General features: G+C 47.4%; 7 protein-coding genes across 7 annotated transcripts; 5 read left to right on the top strand and 2 right to left on the bottom strand.

Annotated features, from left to right (window-relative positions):
• Window positions 1-493: 493 nt before the first annotated feature.
• On the top strand, window positions 494-2,597 carry FPOAC1_003359 (uncharacterized protein; the record flags this gene model as incomplete). The annotated part of the gene is made up of 2 exons (XM_044847926.1): window positions 494-676; window positions 723-2,597. 2 exons carry the CDS (start codon window positions 494-496, stop codon window positions 2,595-2,597), a joined length of 2,058 nt encoding a protein of 685 aa, XP_044713842.1.
• A 364-nt stretch (window positions 2,598-2,961) lies between these two features.
• On the bottom strand, window positions 2,962-5,150 carry FPOAC1_003358 (uncharacterized protein; the record flags this gene model as incomplete). The annotated part of the gene is made up of 5 exons (XM_044847925.1): window positions 2,962-4,013; window positions 4,062-4,576; window positions 4,628-4,812; window positions 4,864-5,072; window positions 5,123-5,150. The coding sequence occupies 5 exons, from the start codon at window positions 5,148-5,150 to the stop codon at window positions 2,962-2,964; spliced, it is 1,989 nt and encodes a 662-aa protein (XP_044713841.1).
• Window positions 5,151-8,276: 3,126 nt separating this feature from the next.
• On the top strand, window positions 8,277-9,614 carry FPOAC1_003357 (uncharacterized protein; the record flags this gene model as incomplete). The annotated part of the gene is made up of 1 exon (XM_044847924.1): window positions 8,277-9,614. One exon carries the CDS (start codon window positions 8,277-8,279, stop codon window positions 9,612-9,614), a length of 1,338 nt encoding a protein of 445 aa, XP_044713840.1.
• An 898-nt stretch (window positions 9,615-10,512) lies between these two features.
• On the top strand, window positions 10,513-11,269 carry FPOAC1_003356 (uncharacterized protein; the record flags this gene model as incomplete). Its single annotated transcript, XM_044847923.1, has 3 exons — window positions 10,513-10,561; window positions 10,671-11,035; window positions 11,087-11,269. 3 exons carry the CDS (start codon window positions 10,513-10,515, stop codon window positions 11,267-11,269), a joined length of 597 nt encoding a protein of 198 aa, XP_044713839.1.
• A 755-nt stretch (window positions 11,270-12,024) lies between these two features.
• Window positions 12,025-12,996, top strand: FPOAC1_003355 (uncharacterized protein; the record flags this gene model as incomplete). The annotated part of the gene is made up of 2 exons (XM_044847922.1): window positions 12,025-12,510; window positions 12,562-12,996. The coding sequence occupies 2 exons, from the start codon at window positions 12,025-12,027 to the stop codon at window positions 12,994-12,996; spliced, it is 921 nt and encodes a 306-aa protein (XP_044713838.1).
• A 224-nt stretch (window positions 12,997-13,220) lies between these two features.
• Window positions 13,221-14,339, bottom strand: FPOAC1_003354 (uncharacterized protein; the record flags this gene model as incomplete). The annotated part of the gene is made up of 1 exon (XM_044847921.1): window positions 13,221-14,339. The coding sequence occupies one exon, from the start codon at window positions 14,337-14,339 to the stop codon at window positions 13,221-13,223; it is 1,119 nt and encodes a 372-aa protein (XP_044713837.1).
• Window positions 14,340-15,242: 903 nt separating this feature from the next.
• Window positions 15,243-16,279, top strand: FPOAC1_003353 (uncharacterized protein; the record flags this gene model as incomplete). The annotated part of the gene is made up of 5 exons (XM_044847920.1): window positions 15,243-15,249; window positions 15,314-15,373; window positions 15,477-15,571; window positions 15,624-15,836; window positions 15,893-16,279. The coding sequence occupies 5 exons, from the start codon at window positions 15,243-15,245 to the stop codon at window positions 16,277-16,279; spliced, it is 762 nt and encodes a 253-aa protein (XP_044713836.1).
• Between the last annotated feature and the right edge of the window lie 1,936 nt (window positions 16,280-18,215).

The following is an 18,215-nucleotide window of genomic DNA, read 5'->3' as shown; positions in this document are numbered from 1 at the left end:
CAACCGTTAAAGTAAACATGGATGTTTGTTTGGTTTCGACCCCATCACCACCCTTCGAGAAGGCGTTCTAGTCTAACGGGTGGAACTTTCGGCCCAGGCGATGACCCTGAAAAGAACTAAAAAGCAATAACGTCTTGTAATAAGAAAAGCTTTGCACCTGCATTGCCACCTGTCGAGCGTTGTCTTGTCTACTTGTCAGAAGGATGACCCTGGCTGGCCGCGGTCGCTCAGGCCCGCCTCACTTTTCCAGACTTCCCATTGGTTCGGGCATTGTTTACTTTTTCCCCCACATAGCAACCAGCTCTCCCCACCACAACAATTAAAGCAGAGCTTGTATACCTTACCTTACTCGGACATCCCAGGCAGTACAGCTTAATTAATTACCGATGCGCAGAGATTGGTGACAAAAAGTCATCATTCAACCTTCAACTTTAAAGGGGCAGTCAAGGGAGGCTATGTGTATCATTTTCCCCTTAACGACTCTCACGCCACAATGATCGATACCGACAACCTTCGTACAGCTTCGCTGTATATCAATAACCAGCTCCTGTCCAGAGGTTTACTTCGCGATGGGCAGAGCATCGATTTCGCCGGTGTGGCCTTTGATGGCCATGATGCTGCAGTTACGATGGGACGCATTGTGAGCGTTCTAAACGATTTAATACTGAGAAGAGATGTACGTTGTCCCCTATTAGTCTTTGTATCCAACTAACACACCACAGCGTGATGCAGAGCATCGCGAATCCCTATCGACGACCATGCGCACTCTGCGCGCCGATAACCTCAAACACACAAACGACATTGCGCGAATTACAGAGAAACACAACGAGGCCAAGAGGAAGCTTGATATTGCAGAAGCTTCCGAAACCGCACTCAAAACCCAAATGAAATCCGCCGACGCCACTATTCGTGGCTTGAAAGAAGAACTTACCCGCACAAAGGGGCTCGTTGCCCAAACACGCGCTTCATGTGCGACAGACGTACGCAGAAGAGATCGTCAAATTGATACCCTAAAGAAGCAGCTCAACGAAGCTGGACGCGCGAGAGGAGCTCGAGGCAACCCTGGTGTGACCACCATTACAATTACAGGCGATATCGGCGATGAGAAGTCCTCAACGCGATTGTCTAGCACGTCAGAGGATTACGATCTACACAACGAGACGAATGCATTCCTGGCAAATCTGGCGCAGAATCTTAGTGAGGAGAACGAGGCCATTCTCATGGTGATGCGAAAGACGATGCAAAAACTCCGAGATATGAGCGGTTGGAGTAATGGCAACCAGGATACCCTTGTCACTCAACAACAAGGATGGCAAGACATGGCTGCAGAGCTGGACTCTGTACTGGACCACATGCGAACCATCCTAACGAATCCCTCTTTCGTACCGATTGAAGAGGTCATGGTTCGAGAAGAAGAGATTAGTCGTCTCAAGGATGGATGGGTCAAGATGGAGAGTCGCTGGACAGAAGCAGTACATCTTATTGATGGCTGGCGAAAACGCATGGCTGCCAACGGACGGCCGATTTGTGATGAAGAGCTCCAGATGGGACTACGTCTTAGCCCTGTGAGGGTTAGAGACGTGGAAGAAACAAGACATGCCTCTGGTCTAAGGCTATCAGCAGTCGCTGAAGAGGAAGAAGAAGATGTGCAGATGAACTCTCCATGCCCATCTCGCTGCGCCCCAAGTGTGCAGCTAGTTCCAGAGTCGGAGCCAGAAGACGAAGATAATGGCCATGAAAGCGATGCTGAATCTGATTACGACGTACCAATCGACGATTATGATGTTGACGAGCCTAACGTGCAAATCCTCCAACAATCCACCGCCGCGCCCCTTTACCACCGGGAAGAATCCTCCCCACTCCCAGAACCCCCTCAACTAAGTCCCCTGAAGGACTCGGCCTCTGCAGGAAACAGAGGCTCCCATCGATCCAAGCAACCAGGAAAGAGGGACTTTACCACGATAGCTGAAGAGGATAACTGGGATCTTCCTCTGGAGACAAATCCAATTCCCATACAATTCGAGCCTCGAGACCGTGTCTCGTCAAGCTCATCCCTTGAAGAAGCGCTTCTCAGATCTTCCAATGCTGCCCCTCAAGCAAAGCCTACTACGCCTAGTAGACAAAGCTCTCAGCACAGCGACCAAAACGACGCAAATCAAGGTTCGCCTAACCGTTCACCTCGTCGAACCGCATCTCGTCTTCCTCTCCCAAGGAACACCGAACCCGCTCCTCAACAAAGTCCTCTCACAATGGCGACCATCGCTGCCAAGCTAGCTGCTTCAGAGCGAGAAGCAGATGCTGCTCGTGTTCGAGCCAAACTCCGCGCTGCACGAAGCACCCGCGGTGTGCAAAAACCCAAGATTGCTTCATCTCAACCCGAACCGCAAATCACTGATCCTCCGGCCAAGGAACCGGAGCTGAAAAGAAGCGATGTTGAGAATGTAGACCCTGTAAAGAGGGATCCAGTACCAGCTGATGACCAGTTGAAACCCGAGAAGCGACGCCGTGCTCGCCGAACGAGTAAGAAAACATCACGGCGAAGGAGTACGCTAAGTCCGTGGGAACTTGAAAGTTTGATGAATGGAAACGTACAGTAATAAATTGTCTAGTCTAATATGTTGAAACTTGGAAAGCTTATGGCAAAGGCTTGGCGTTTGGTGCAGAGAAGGATTCCTGGGGCCAAGTTCACTACTTTCATTTAGTTTAACGAATACCATTCAAAGACTTTACGTGGAAAGCAGCACGTTTCGGAAACTTAGTAAATTCATACATACATAAGGACTAAGGTGCAGCCTCGTAAAATGCCGTTCCTCGTAGCAAGCAACCATTGTATAACTACCGTCAAATCGGGCCGTAAGCAAAGTACTAGGTATGCATGATAACCTTTCCATCTTTCCTTATCCGAATTCCCACGTCCAAATATAAAGCATTTCGTCATCTCTTGGTACTAACATTCTGTAGCTAAAGGGCAGGCGCTGTGGCGATGAGTGCTGACATGACAGCAACACCACCAAGCGTAGCGTATCCTACGACCTCGGCCATGCGGCGAAGACGCTTGGGTGGCGGAGGGGCGACTGCAGCATGTTTCTCCTGGCGTAGAGAGCCTGCGGCCCGTTTGGGTGGTCGACATGTGGCTTGTTGAGGGACAAGGGGCTCGTCGGACTCGAGAATCTCTTCCTCGACAGTGAGCTCGGAGATTTCTTCAGCCTTTCTCTTTGAGGAGCTGGGAGGTTCGGAGGGCTTCTTTATTTCCTTGGCTGCTTCGTCTTTGTTCTCTGATGCGGTGAGTGTTTGCGCTTCACCTTCTAGATTAGCATCTTCCTGGCGGTTTGTCTGGGGAGCCAACGCCTTGGCCAACGCATCAGCGGCGGATGCGTAAACATCACATTGTTTCTTGCTCTGCTCAAAACTAAATGCAGACGTCTCATCCCGAGTGGGCTCTTGAGTGGTGATCTCTGGCTCAGCTTGGTGGAAGGGGCCTTCAGGAGAGTTAATGAATCGAGCGCCCGAAACTATCAAATCAGAATGTGGCAGTAGGTCAACTTGGTCGATATGAGGAATTTGAGGCGCAACAGCTGAGAAGGAATCCATGGGGCGTGGCCATGATAGAAAATTGATCCCGGCATTGGCCTTGTTGATTTCCCTCGCCTCAAAGAACTCGGGTTTCCCTGTCTTTCTGGCCATAGTCTCAACTGCGGCTTTAGGAGTGTAGGATTCGTAGGTGAATGGCTTGTTAGCCCAATCAGAGATTGGAGGCAGCACCGTAGCGGGAGAGGTACTTGGCATGGGAGACAGAGGATAAAGCTCGTTCATCCTGTTGGTGAAGGAAGCCTTGCCAGGTGCAGCCCTGCGAGAAAAGTCGGGCGGGCTAAAGACATTTGTAGTTTTACTTTCAGTGACATCGATCTTTTGCTGTTTGGGGGTGTCATTGTTTGCACTCGAGGCTTGTGCCGGGTTGTCGCCGGTTTCTTTTTCGTCATTGTTCACTGGAGTGGTGAAATCGACAAGGTCCTCTTCTAAATGGTCAAAACATGCCATGATATCGTATTCCGCCAACATACCTTCTTCGAACTCATCGTGCTCGCCAAAGTCATCGTCTACCGACACAGAATCTCGGTTGTCTTCAACGCCACTAACAGATGAAGAATCAGAGTGAGGCACTGAGAAAACATTGTCTGTCTCCTTAAATGCAGACTGATCCACTTGAGAGTCTTCTCCCATTTCCTCATCTTCACTGCCGCCCACCTCCTCATCTTCATCTTCTGAATAGTCATAAAGTATTATGCCATCATCTTCGGACACTGGCTGAGAGGGGTACTCTTCCCGTCTTGGGAGTGCCGTTACAGACTGAAGCTGAGGTGCATCAACTCCCAGGTTGGAGAGTATAGATCGATCTTCGTCGCCCGTCAAGTCGATCGGAGTGTCATTCAGTGTTGATGTTCGAGGGGCACGGCCAGGGCGAACGTCTCTCGCGTAAAGCATCTTGCAGCTGTTGTGTACTTGATCCTCGTCGCTGCTGATGTCTTCGCAGTCAGTATCGTCGGGTACCCGGAAAGTGTTTCCGCGGACAGCAGGACTATAATATTTGTCAGTTGCGTGGTGTTTCAAACGAAACAGATGAGCATACTCCCCGCACCCGTACTTAAGAGCGGTCTCGATTGTTGTGGGTGGGTATTGTGTCATGCCTCTGTCAATAGAAGTACCAAACATAAGTTTGTCTCCGGTCGAAATTTCTGTGTTCTCATTTATGTTGAGGCGGACGTCGTTCTTATATGTACCGTGGAGAGAGTCCGTGTCCTTGATATAGACTTTCTAAAAAGGGTCAGAGTTTATAAAAAGTACATGGTGTGATAGAAAGCTCACTTGGTTTTCCGGGTCGAGGGTAATAAGAGCATGCTTTCGGGACATGACTGCCGAATCAAACCATGCGTTGGACTTGCCCGCTTCAAGAGACGTCTTCCTCTTACTTGTTCTGCCGATTTGAATCGTAGGGTTTTTCTTACTGAGGAAAATGTGACGTGTTTTGAATGGAAAGTCCGAAGGAGGATTCACGCTCGAAAGTGTGATCAAGACTGCGAACAAATCAACAATAAAGTCTGGAAAAGCATAAGTTAAACTTTACCTTCATCGCGATACTCTGGGACCGCCATGATGACCAAGTACCCAGTCAAACTTTGCTGGATATATAGGCTTTATGTAGAGTATCTTGTTTGCGTAATGCAAGGCGTCTTACACATGTGCAGGCAGAAGTGGGTTCGGTACCAGTGATATTCGGCGTAACGAGTCGCAGAAGTAGAGAGGAGAAAGAAAAGAAGAAAAACAGTCGATGTTTGCGGAATGAAGAAAGAAGGTTTAGAAAGAAGAAACAGTAGAAGAAGAAAGGTGTAAAGCAAGCAGCATGAAGGTGATCAAGAGGTGCCAGGACGGCTTGGGGGGAAGGTGAAATGGAAGTGGGGCGACAGTGTAAGGTCACTGCCGTATCAGGCAGACAGGTGACAGCCAGTACGCAGATAAGCGGCTTATCGGAGCTAAAGTTAATGGTAATAGCGGGGCGAAACTAACCCCGCCAAGTTTGATGACCTGCTTGCCCGGCAGTGTTTCCAGAGTGAAAAAGAACTCGATTTGCATTCATCAAGTAATCAATATCGATAAAATGTTATAGGCTTTGGATATCTCGAGGTAAGTTGGTGCTCGAGGTTAAAGATGCAGAAGCATACCCGACTTCCCTTGGTTTCAGGGTCTAAGGGTCTAGTTGGATCTCCCTTTGAGTGAGTGGGTCGCACTGTGCCCAGCCCATGCTATCGAGGCATCTTAAGATGGCCTTAGGGTATCAGAAAAATTGGCTGCCGGAAGCATAAGAGATAAAATTATTAGGCCACTTTATGCTCTTTAGACTATAGCTCTTAGACTATTTATTTTTATAACCTAAGACACAGGAGGTCATTTTTTCTGGTACTCACTAGGATAGCTGATAGCAGCAATATCACGACGAGTACTTGCCTTTACAAGAAATCATTCAGCCCAGCCATAGATGTCATTTGTCAACATCACCATACCCAGAGTATAACGATATCGAATGGTCATAGATAGAGATATCAAAGGTTTAGATTGTTATTAAGATGGCTTGGAGCGGCTGGCGAATGCCCCAAACTCGCTGTATCAGCCACTGTTAAACTCGAAATAGTGCAAGCATGCTCAAATGACCACATGACTATTATGGAGCGACTCCATTACAAATCCCGCGTCTACGGGCAATCATTTCAACCACTGGTCTCAGGGTATTAGAAAAATTGATCGCTGGAAGCATAAGAGACGAAATGAGTAGGCCACTTTATGCTCCTTAGACTATGGATCTTAGACTATTTATTCTTGTAACCTAAGACTTAGGAGTTCATTTTCCCTGCTACCCACTAGATGGTTATATAGATATATACTGGCGATAAGACGACAAGTCCTATGGTGAAATATTTCGGCTGCAAAGTACTGTATATCGTAAGCTCGGCTCCCATTTCAACCCCTTGCGTTATCATGCTTGTCCTTGGATGAGGGGTTGCCTGTGCACTTTCGAAGGAATTCAATATACACTGTGAAGATAGAATGTCCTATCCTCAAATACGCCCACCTGCCTACATGAGGCAAACACTACAATGCTGAATGATTACGGTTTCCGGAACAGAACTTGTGTATTGTGAGTCAGCTAAGAGGACGCAGTGTCACGGTCAATGCTTTCCCATCAAAGCATCCATCTCGTCATCACTGTCCCTCGCTTATTCGGGTGCGTTCTGATTCGCACGCCTTTAATTCTCTGTCGATGGTGTAACTCATCTGTCAATTCACACAAATTCACACAAATTCTCGGCATCTCGGTCTATCCGAAACTTGGCTCAACTTTATTGCTCTTCTGATTCTGCCACAACAAGTACCTTCACTACCTAACCGGGCAATGAACAATGGCACGGACATTATTAACCTTGTAGTCGTCGGAGTTGGGTCGCAGTTTGGACATCGTTCCATATAAGTTCTTCGGCTGCTGTCTCCCGTCTCCCATCTCCCATTCGGGTTGCACATCAGCTGTCCATCTAGTCTACTATGTAGCTTTCTTGGCCTCAGGGTATTAGAAAAATTGGCCACTGGAAGCATAAGAGATAAAATCAGTAGGCCACTTTATGCTCCTTAGACTATAGCTCTTAGACTATTTATTTTTTGTAACCTAAGACTTAGGAGGTGTTACCCACTAACTTGGGTAACCTTGTTAGGCCTCGGCTTGAAATCATCTATCCCAACATTTTCTAAGTTCAGATTACTGTCAGTCAAACGCATCACAAAATACACGATACAGACTAGGATCAAATCGAAATTTGCTCAGGTATAAGACAACGCGCTGATTGAAGCCATCTCATCAGCAAGGGACTATTAAACGCGTTACTGTAAGTGATGATCGATGACGATATTCAAGACAAGGGTCATTAGGTGGAGCGAAGCGGGTGAGTGGAACAAAAAGCGGGACGAAGCACTAACATTCCTTGTCCCTTTTCCTGGGGATGCCCACAGATGCTGTCATATGGTGTCAAATTAAGGAACCACATGTGATATGATTTCAAAAACCTCATGAGACTCTGGTAGATGACAGAATGTGTAGAGTCAGAGGTGCTCAGAGTTACCCAAAAGATCAGGCACATGAGTCACCTTCCCCTTAGCCGTTGTAATTGCACCTGCATAAGAAGGTACTTGGTCAAGTAAGCTTTGCGCCTAAACATCTCAGGTCGCCACTAAAAGCCCTGGAATTTTTCAGCGGCGCCTGATCCACTGTTCCACAGGGCAGCTCATGCACTTCCGCCACGCCACAACCCGGTTCTCACTGGATTTAAACAAATCTTCATCGCCATCCACATCATTCCTTTCTCTTCCTTCGCTTTTTTGCTTATAACTACCACAAGGTGCTGCTGTTCCACTAACACCTATCTCCGATTTCTTACTAAACTCGTCCCTCGGAATTCCATATGGACTTTATGCCTCGATACGCCTATAAAACAACCGAAACCGCCGTCTACTACACCCATACCAATCGACCCAGGTCCAAAACCATACCCGAGTGACAGAATTTTCACCTCGACGAGGATCACTTGCTGAATAGCTCTTGATAGTTATTGTCACAAAACTTGCACACAACCTTGCGAGTTTTCCTCGTCAATTATACAAACCTAAGCGCATTTGCGTTTACATAACCGACACTCCATTCTCGGGCTTCCCCAGTCATCAACAATCCTTCCAGCAAAATGATGAACCACGCTCGAGTCAAGGCGCTCAAGGCCGACGGCAAAACCGTATCCAAAAAGGCCGTCAAGTCAGGTCGCGCTTCCGCCAATCTAACTCCTCGTGGTTCTCCTTTCGCTTCGCTTCTTACGTCACCGGCGCATTCCACAGCTCCCAGTAGGGCAGCTTCAGACGAGAGCGAGGATGAGTTTGAGTACGACGACACCATGAGTATTGCATCTGCAAGCTCTCTGGTCGATACGAACGAAGACGGCACCAACACTTTCGACGCCAAGAAGTTTATGGAGGAACTCCAGGATCGCAAGCACAACAATAGCGATGCTCGAACACAGCTATTGGAACTTTATATCAAGGTTGTACGTCATCGGTTTGCGCCGGCTACTCATGAGTGGCTTGATGAGTCTGCCAACGAGCTTGCTGAACTATTCATTCGCGGCGCCAATCGTGGTATGGAAGCTAGAGAGCGACTGCTATACCTCCAGGCATATCTTCTGACCCTCAGTTCTTCTGAGGAAGTTTATGTTTACGAGCATGCTCAAGCAACTCTCAAACAGATCGTAGCCGATGACGATGATGAAGAGTGCAAGGCATTTGGTATCTACGCGCTGTGCTTCACCGTCCTTTACGGCGGTGGTGGTGAGACAGAAGCTCTTGAGTTGCTCGACTACCTATACGCCATTATCGAGTCTGATGGCGATAATATCGACTCCTTTGATAACGGATTCATTGTCGCAGCTGCTCTGCGAGGTTGGGCTTTTGTTGCTAGCCATGTCGATGACTTTTCGTATGCGGCTACCATGGCTTTGGACGGATTCTACGAACAACTTGACAGCGTTGATGTTGGAGTTCAGACCAATGCTTCCGCCTGTATCGCACTGATTTTCGAGTCAGCGCGAACTCACGAGGAGGAGACTGGAGAGTCATGGGATCTCCCTGTCAACCCAGAGAAGCTGACAGGCCGCATGTCAGAGCTTGCTAAGCAGAGTTCCAAGTCTGTGTCCAAAAAGGATCGTCGCGACCTTCGAGACAGCCTGATCAGCGCCATCACTTCTCTGGAAAAGGGTGTTGGCCCTGGTTATTCGGCCGCTGGATACACTCCCCAAAAGGGCGAACGTCTCGCCTCCAAACCTAATGAGGACGGTGTCGTCGAGTTCGGGTACCGTCACAAGCTACGCCTCGGCAACTATGTAGCTGTTATCGATTCGTGGTCACTCTCTTCCCGAATCGATATGATGCGACTTCTTTTTGGAGGTCACTTGCAAAAACACATTTTTGAAAACCCTGTCGTGGCCGAGTGTCTCAGCGATGCCGACTTCACCGAACAGGGTTTAAGGAGATAAAGCTGAAGTACACATTGCACTATGTGCTTTTTTATGTTTATAGGTGTTTTGTTGGGGCGTTTTGTTACAAAGATCAATACCTGGTTGTGTTTTCGGTGCGTTGATTTGGACGAGTTGTTCTCAGCATGTTGCCCCAAATTGTGCAGCATCCTGTTTGGCAGATACAGAGAATTAGAAGCGAGAACAGCCAGCTAATTCGAGACCTGTCTTGTTTATTTTAGGCTTTTAAACTAGAGTCAGTTCGCGATTGTCAATAAGATGTCTTGAACAATGTCTCCTCTTGTCTTTCCTAAGAGTGCTATCTTAACCTAGGTATATTCCTTAGCCAGGTCTCAGGGTATCAGAAAAATTGGCCGCTGTAGGCCTAAGAGATGAAATTAGTGAGCCACTTTATGCTCCTTAGACTATAGCTCTTAGACTATTTATTTTTGTAACCTAAGACTTGGGAAGTTATTTTTGTCTGCTACCTACTAGCCAGGCAATATACTGCTAGTGCTTCTACATCAATATACAGAATCTCTCGAGTAATCCGAGGATCATGCCCGAGAACTACGCCATTGGGTTATTCTGCCAGTTATAGATTTTTTCGCAATTGGTCTTGATCAATCAATCGACCTCGTGGTACGATATCGAGATGATCGCCATCATTGGTTACCTCAAGGATTCCCTGCTTACCGGAAACTAAGCCACACTGGGATCCCCGCCAAATCCATTAATGAAACTTGGCATCAACCACTCACATGCTACAGCACTATCCTGGACCTGGACTTGGCTATTTTCAAGGCAACCAAAGGCAGAAAGGCAGGCACCGACATTTCTTCCTTTATCTATCCCACACCATTCTGTAACCTATTATCTGTCGCTTGAAAGTCTTTGAAAGTAATAGCATATATACGCCATGACGCGAGTCTCAGTCTATACAACTGCCCTAGCGGCTTTTGTAGCTGGTACGTTTAATTATCCCCGTCTTCCGTAGCCACAGCGCGCCTTCAATGACGTAGGCGTATTGAGATGCTCCAGAGTTCACCAAAACTATCAACAACTAACACACAATAGCGACTGTTATGATTGTGGTCCCGATATGGCTGCCAAACTGGTTGACCTACTCCGTTACTTCGGTCTCTGGCGAGACCATCGAAAAGCATATCGGTCTACACAAGAGCTGTTCGACGTTGGATGACCCGTACTGTCGAGACTTTCCTCCCAAGGATCTATGTGAAGGAGGAGAGCGATACTTTTGTTCCATGTGGAGGACTGTCGGTTTCCTGGCTTCTTTCACAACTCTGTTGTGTTTGGGAGGTCTGGTGACTTTTGTTGTCATTATGAGTGGAGGCAAATACAAGCGTGAGACAGGATGGCCTTTTGCTGCTGCATTCTTGACACTTGTAGCTGTGGTCGAGTTTGTGTCCATTTCTATTGTGGTAAGTACCCCTGGCACAAAAGTCATCCCGGTACAGCAGCTAATCGGTCAGGCATATCTTTACGATCACGATGACCAGTTTACCATCCCAGGTTGGCATTTGGATACCTCTTTTTACCTCAGTACCGTCGGGGCCGCCATAAGTCTACTGGCTGCTTTTGGTATCGCTTTCTCAGCATACCTGCTTCCTCCTGAGGAAGGTTACGACTTCCTCTCGGACCCGCTTGATGCTTAGGCGATGGCTATTCGTGATTGATACCATAGTCTTTAACGCATATGTTTCCTATTTTATCGTCTTCGCTGGGTAGGTGTATCTTGCGAGACAGGAGTCCTGAAGTTTTGTCTATGGTACGTATAAGAGGACCTAGCCTAGACTAATGTAGAGGGGCTCTGCTGCAGTCGCCTCGATATAGATGTTGGAAATCGCTTAGAATATTATATACTCTCTTTCCGGTTCTCTTTAGAATTCTAGATATCTCTCTATTACTATAACTACTCTCGTGCAGTTGCTGCGATGTATACTGGCTTGAATTAATATGCTGGACCTCCTAAGTCTTAGGTTACAAAAATAAATAGTCTAAAGAGCTATAGTCTAAAGAGCATAAAGTGACCCACTTATTTCGTCTCTTATGCTTAGAGCGGCCAATTTTTTGATACTCTGAGGTGTGTTTTGTTCAGCATGAAGTACTAATCAGTGATCCCAATTTAGCATTAATACGAAACATAGGTACCATGATCAATAATATGTACCTATTCTAAAGCATAAAAGATACCTTCTGCTCTTGATGACAGTTAGTTGTTATATGAGGCATCTGGTGATGTAGGCGGGGTATGTCCACCCCACCTTGTATACCTAACTCTTATCAACTTCTATTCATCACCACTCAACCTCGGCTTTCAGATAAACAAGTACAACACAAATATTTAAATACAGTGATTCATTCCAACAAGCTCTCAACTTGATAAGAAATTACTATTTCCATCTCCACAATGACCACGGACACACCAGGTCTCTCACCAGAGCAACTGGAAGCCTTCAACCGGGATGGCTACCTTATCCTCCCTGGTGCTCTCTCCAGCTCAACTGTCAAATCTCTTCTAGACGAGACACACAATCTTTTGGAAAACTTCTCTCTAGATGACCATCCTCTTACACGTTTCTCAACAGGCGAGAAGCGTGATCATGTTGGTGACGACTACTTCCTGACCTCGGGCGACAAGGTTCGATTCTTCTTTGAAGAAGACGCTTTCGATGATGAAGGAAAGCTCATCAAGCCCAAAGCTCGCGCTGTAAACAAAATTGGTCACTATCTTCATGCCTTGTCGCCTCCCTTTGCACGTCTGCTAGACCATGATGCTAGCAAGGTCAGCCCACCTGCCGTGGCACGCAGTCTTGGCTTCAAGGATCCACGATGTCTCCAGAGCATGGTCATCTGCAAACAGCCAGAAATCGGTGGTGCCGTGCCACCTCACCAAGTGAGTATATCTCCTGGCTGAACTGCTGTTACATGGGCTTATAATAACCAGGACTCTACTTTCCTGTACACTAACCCCCCTTCCGCTGTGGGCTTCTGGTATGCCCTTGAAGATGCTACTCTTGAGAACGGATGTCTCAGTTTTTTGCCAGGGTCGCATCGCTGGGCACCAGTAGAAAAGAGACTTGTTCGTAAGGCGGGCAATGCCGGTACAGAGATGGTGAATAATGACGGGCCTAGGTTCCCTGCGATAGATGGCTATGGAAAGGATGAGCCAGAAGACAAGCATGACTATGTCCCTGGAGAAGTTAAAGCCGGTGACCTGGTCCTCATTCATGGCAATTTGTTGCACAAGAGCGAGAAAAACACCAGCCAAAAGGGAAGAATCATCTATACTTTTCACATCATTGAAGGACAGGATAGGGATTACGATGCGAAGAACTGGCTTCAACCGCCTGAAGAAGGATTCACCAAACTGTACGCCTAGATTGTATACAGTAAATTCCATGCGTCAAAGCCTATACCGTTGAATTAATTGCTCTTCGGAGCACCTATCTAGTTCCCCATTTTTGTTTGAAACAGCTAAGCTCAGACACAAAAATGTGTAGAGGGTATATCACATGGAAACAGTACCCATATATGATTCTTACAATCTATCCAATCTCGAAGCCCTCATTCCTATGTACTGAACAGCCGGGTATCATTAAATCTTTATTCAGAGTCTGAATCGTCATCGCTCGAATCGTCATCTGAGCCCGAGTCGCCTGAAGAAGATGAAGAATCGCTCGAGTCCTCCTCGCCAGGTTTTCGGTAAGACCGCGTAGTTGCGGGTGCTTTCTTGTCTGACTCGTCTTCTGAAGAAGAACTTCCACTGCTGCTGGTGTCATCATCATCTGAGTCCGATTCAGACTCGGAACTGCTAGAGTCGCTGTCTTCCACGTTTACACGGAGCTTTCGTCGACGCTTCGCAGGTACGCCATCAGCAGGCTTCACACTTTTCTCGGAGTTCTTGGTGGCTGTGGCATTGCTGTCGGTAGAGGTAACTGTCTGTGATGATGTGGTGGTGGTCTCGGTTTCATTGCCGTCAGACAGCTCGTCAATGACAAGCTCAGCTCTCATGCGCTTGACAAGTCGTTGAACAATGATTTCGTCCTCTTCCGAGTCTGAGAGGTAGTCCACCTCAGTAAAGCCCTTTCTCTTAGACCCCACAGGTTGGCTCAGGTACTTGGCGATGGCCTCTTCATATCGTTGCTGGGTAGCCTCCAAATCCTTGGTACCTTCGGGGAATGCCTTTGCGCCATCGGACTGATCCTTATCCCTGACCTCACAAGCAGTCTCTCGAAGGCGCATTCTCACGAAACCCTTCAGGTCTTGGATGTAGTCATAAAAGGTTTCAATGTCAGAAGCAGGGATTCCATCGGCATCGAAAACGTGCTTGATAAGGTTTGACTGGTGGTTTTTGTTGAACTTCCAGCTGTCGCGAGAACTCTTCCAGAGACTCAAGTATTCGAGTGCAGGTTTGAGATCAGTGGAAACCTGTGGCTGAGGCTTCTTTGCGGGTCCTTTGCTCTTGGACTTGCTCTGCTTAACGACCTTTGCTGGTGTCCTGGAGAATTTGGGGTAGTTGTTGTTGGATGGCGCATCAGCAAAGGATACTGACTTCCGTCGCTTGGCATCTTGAGAGGAACTGGAAGGTGGAGGGGCGTCGAACTTCCTCTTTATGGGTGTGCTTGAGCTGCCGGTTGGGTGCCCAAAGCTGGGTTCAGGCGCATCAGAAGGCTGCTTGAGCTTCAAGCCCAATTTCTTCCAGGCGGGAGTTTGGCCGGACATTGTGAGATGTTGGTTTTGGAGAAATGACGATGATGAAAGTAATATGAGAAAGAGATGAGAACAATGTACAAATCTAATCTCAAGTTTGAAATCTTCAAACTATCTCTTATGTTTTCTTCAACTTTCTTAAATCTTTACTGCGGTTGCCAGGTCCTTGAATTTTCTTCTAGCTGCTGGGCGAGCGGTGGACTCTCTGTTGACTTTAGAATAGCCAATGGCAGTGACGCAAAGAATAGAGATGGACTGTGAGTTGTCAATGGCTGCAGGATCCTCTTCTTAGCGTAGTGCAAGTGCAAAAGAAGACATGCAAAGTCGTGTTGTTGCGGGCCGGATCTTCTGGATTGGATGTTGGCAGTAACTTTTTTCTGAATGGATCTTGAGAATTATCGAGAGTGGATCTTATCGTGACGATTCTGGTAGATAACGATAAGAGTGGGGAGCTCTGGGGAGACACAATTATACAAAGCTCAAGAAGATACATGAATTCGTACTCGGCAAAGAAATGTACTCATCTTTGTAAGAATAAAGCAAAAAGGACATCTAGTCAAGCTGCTTAGGAACTTGAAAGCTTCCCGTATCAATTCCGATTTTAATCACCAGTAGATCGCCTCTTTTCGGTCGACTTTACCGTGTCCGTTTTTTGTGTCACCTTACGCTTGCCTGAGGATTACATAACACCAACGAGGCACCAACTCAGCCTTCCATTGAGCTTCCGTTGCCTCATGCTCTAGGCAAGCTCCTGCCAACGCGTCGACTATCTCAACCCGCCATAGCTCTCCCCTCAACCTCCACAACGTCAACCTTCACCTCGATATTTCCTCATTAAGAACTGGACAAGTTCTTTTTGAGATTTGCTTTCTAATTTAATCCGAATTCGAACATCAACACCACGAATCATTCACAATGTCGGGTACGTACCTCATGCTGATGTACAATCCATCTGCTGTATCTTTAACTAACATGCAATTCAATAGCCGGCGCATACGATCGACACATTACCATCTTTGCCGACAATGGTCGGCTTTACCAAGTTGGTATGCGAATCCCGAACCTTTCAACCCGCTATACCCCACGATACTCCCTTGACCGATGACGTTGACAAACACTCGGAATTGAGACTGACATGATATTGTACAGAGTATGCCTTCAAGGCAATCACAGCTGCCAACATCATGTCTATTGGTGTGAGGGGCAAGGACTGTGCTGTTGTCTTGTCTCAGAAGAAGGTTCCCGTATGTATAAGAGTGTTGGAGTCTTCACGATGGGTACTGATTAATATCACAGGACAAGCTCATGGACCCTGATTCCGTCACCCACATCTTCCAGCTCTCTCCCTCAGTCGGTTGCGTCATCACAGGATCCATCGCGGATGCCCGAGCTTTCGCTCAAAGAGCTCAGGGCGAGGCTGCTGAGTTTCGATACAAGTATGGTTACGAGATGCCAGCTGATGCCCTGGCCAAGCGTCTTGCCAACATCAGCCAAGTCTACACTCAGCGGGTAAGCATCATATACTTACAAAAATTATGACCAACCAGAGACTGACTTCATCCTAGGCTTATATGCGACCTTACGGCGTTGCGACCACACTGATTTCGCTCGACTCGGAATACGGCCCCCAACTGTTTAAATGCGACCCTGCTGGATACTACATTGGTTACAAGGGAACCGCGGCTGGCCCGAAGCAACAGGAGGCGCTGAACCACCTCGAGAAGAAGCTCCGCAACAAGGACCATGCGGAGGGTTCTTGGGAGGAGGTAGTTGAGCTTGCCATTACGACATTGAGCACAGTTTTGAGTATGGACTTCAAGAAGGGGGAGATCGAGATTGGTATCGTGGGTGGTCCCCGACCTGATGGTGAAGAGGGAACCTACTCGGGCTTCAGAACATTGACCGAGGAGGAGATTGACGACCGATTACAAGCTATTGCAGAGAAGGACTGAACAAGTGGAGAGAATGATATGGAATATGCATGAAACATTGCCAGTTTGCGACAGTGGAAAGGTCGGTGCTCTTTGTCGCGAGGGATTAGAGGTTTGATTCGCGGGTTGCAGCAGGGACGGCGTGCTGCTCCCAAGAGCATGGATCACAAGGCCAATGCAGGGGGATGGATTATCAAGTTCAGGAACTTGGATGCCGTCGTGGCCGCGGGTCCATATCCAGTGTGTCACTAGCCGTCCTAACCATGTGCAATAGAAATGATGAACCTCTTCTATCTGGCCAACTGAAACCTGCGCGCCTGATGACCCAATCGAGGACGAGTATGCCTCGCGCCAAGCGACTAATAACCAAGACAAAAGCCTACGATGGGGCTAGAACAAAACATGCCAGGTGGTGGTGGGTCATGCTGTGCTGTCGCAGTAGGCTGTTGACAATGCCAATATTTTCTCAATATTTCTCCATTGTGAGACTAATTAAGAACAGGCGCAAATAAGAACGCGGCTTGCAGCTAAGACCTCATAACTCGACTATGGCAGGTATGTTGCCATAGGTAGCTTAGTTCTAAATTTGGTCCAGATTGGAAGACAGGCTTGTTCAACATAATTCAATTAGCACTTCTTTTACCATGTTGTCATAGATTCTTGACATCGTATGAGAAATGAGGCTTGATAGACTTCGTCTGAAAGCCATCCTTCCAGTCGATCGGATCTATGCAGGGGTGTCCCTGGCACGACGGGGATGACCTTGAATTTTAGATGGCTGGCTGCCGCCTATGATAAGCTTCCGTTTGAGCCTCCAAAGGAATGACTGAAAATACATGCAAGAACCAATCCAGCAACAGGACTAAGTGTCGATAGGGTCATTTTGGGAGTAGGAGCGGGAGCGGGAAGCGGATGAGTTCGTGTTAAAGACTATGGGGGAGGCGAACGTTGAGAAGGCGAACGATGAGAAGTTCGCAGACTAACGTTAGCGACAGTTGAATAGCACCAAAAACCACGTCGGTTGGGACTTGAGAGTCAAGTTCAGCGGCCTTGGAACGGCGTCATGCAGAGAATAGAGAGAGTGTGACGCCACATAACACCTGTGCCTTTTGTTTTTTTGTTTTTTAAATGTTTACTGCAGTCAACTGACGATTTCCTGGTTCTCGACCCGATCGAACCGATAGAGATACATTATACATACGATTTCTGCAATGGCTGCAATAAGCCTTGTTGGGATAAGATGAACCTGGACGAGCTGGACAATCAATCCCAAGTAAGCATGATGGCATGCCATGTCCTATCTAGGTAGTTTCAGATCTGACTTGGATATCAGCATCGGGTATTATCCTACCCACCTAATCTTGGATGTCAGTCGCCGAATTAGTCTTACTTTCATGGTTGAGGTCATTTTTGGTATGCGACATGCACATGAATTATTGTTTTCTTGATTGCTAAATGTCTATCGGCTTCTCCGTGTTTGACTCAGCCTGGAAATTTACAATATACAGGACAAGTGAGTACCTGAGTAATTCGTTCATGGCATTCTTTGGGTTGCATTTCAGACGGCCTCATGCTGGTAAACTTGACCGTATCCAGCCATCAGCTCGCCCCGGACAGTTGCTGGAGCAGTATCCGCGCGCCTATTGGCCTCGTTGAACCGATGGAACTACAGAGCGTTTCCTATTTTGGAGAAACTAGTGGGTGGCTCATGGGTAGCTGAGCCGACCTATCCTAGGAAATCCACCTTTTCCCTCTGACTACTTACTCTCATACACATTTTCTCTATCAATCCAGAGTCTGACCGTCTCTTTGTTTTTCCTTGACTTGCTACGCCGTGTACCCAGTCTTGTTTTTTGCGGGTGTCTCTTTTTTTGGACAACAATATGAACCCCCTGCAGAAAAAAAGTCTCTACGCCTTCTTCTTCTGGGAAGTTTCTTAGCGTATAACTAACCCAAC

The sequence above is a fragment of the Fusarium poae genome, chromosome 1, assembly GCF_019609905.1.
Source record: "Fusarium poae strain DAOMC 252244 chromosome 1, whole genome shotgun sequence".
NCBI lineage: Eukaryota > Fungi > Ascomycota > Sordariomycetes > Hypocreales > Nectriaceae > Fusarium > Fusarium poae.
Note: the sequence above shows the minus strand (reverse complement) of the source record. Positions and strands in the feature narration are given on the sequence as shown.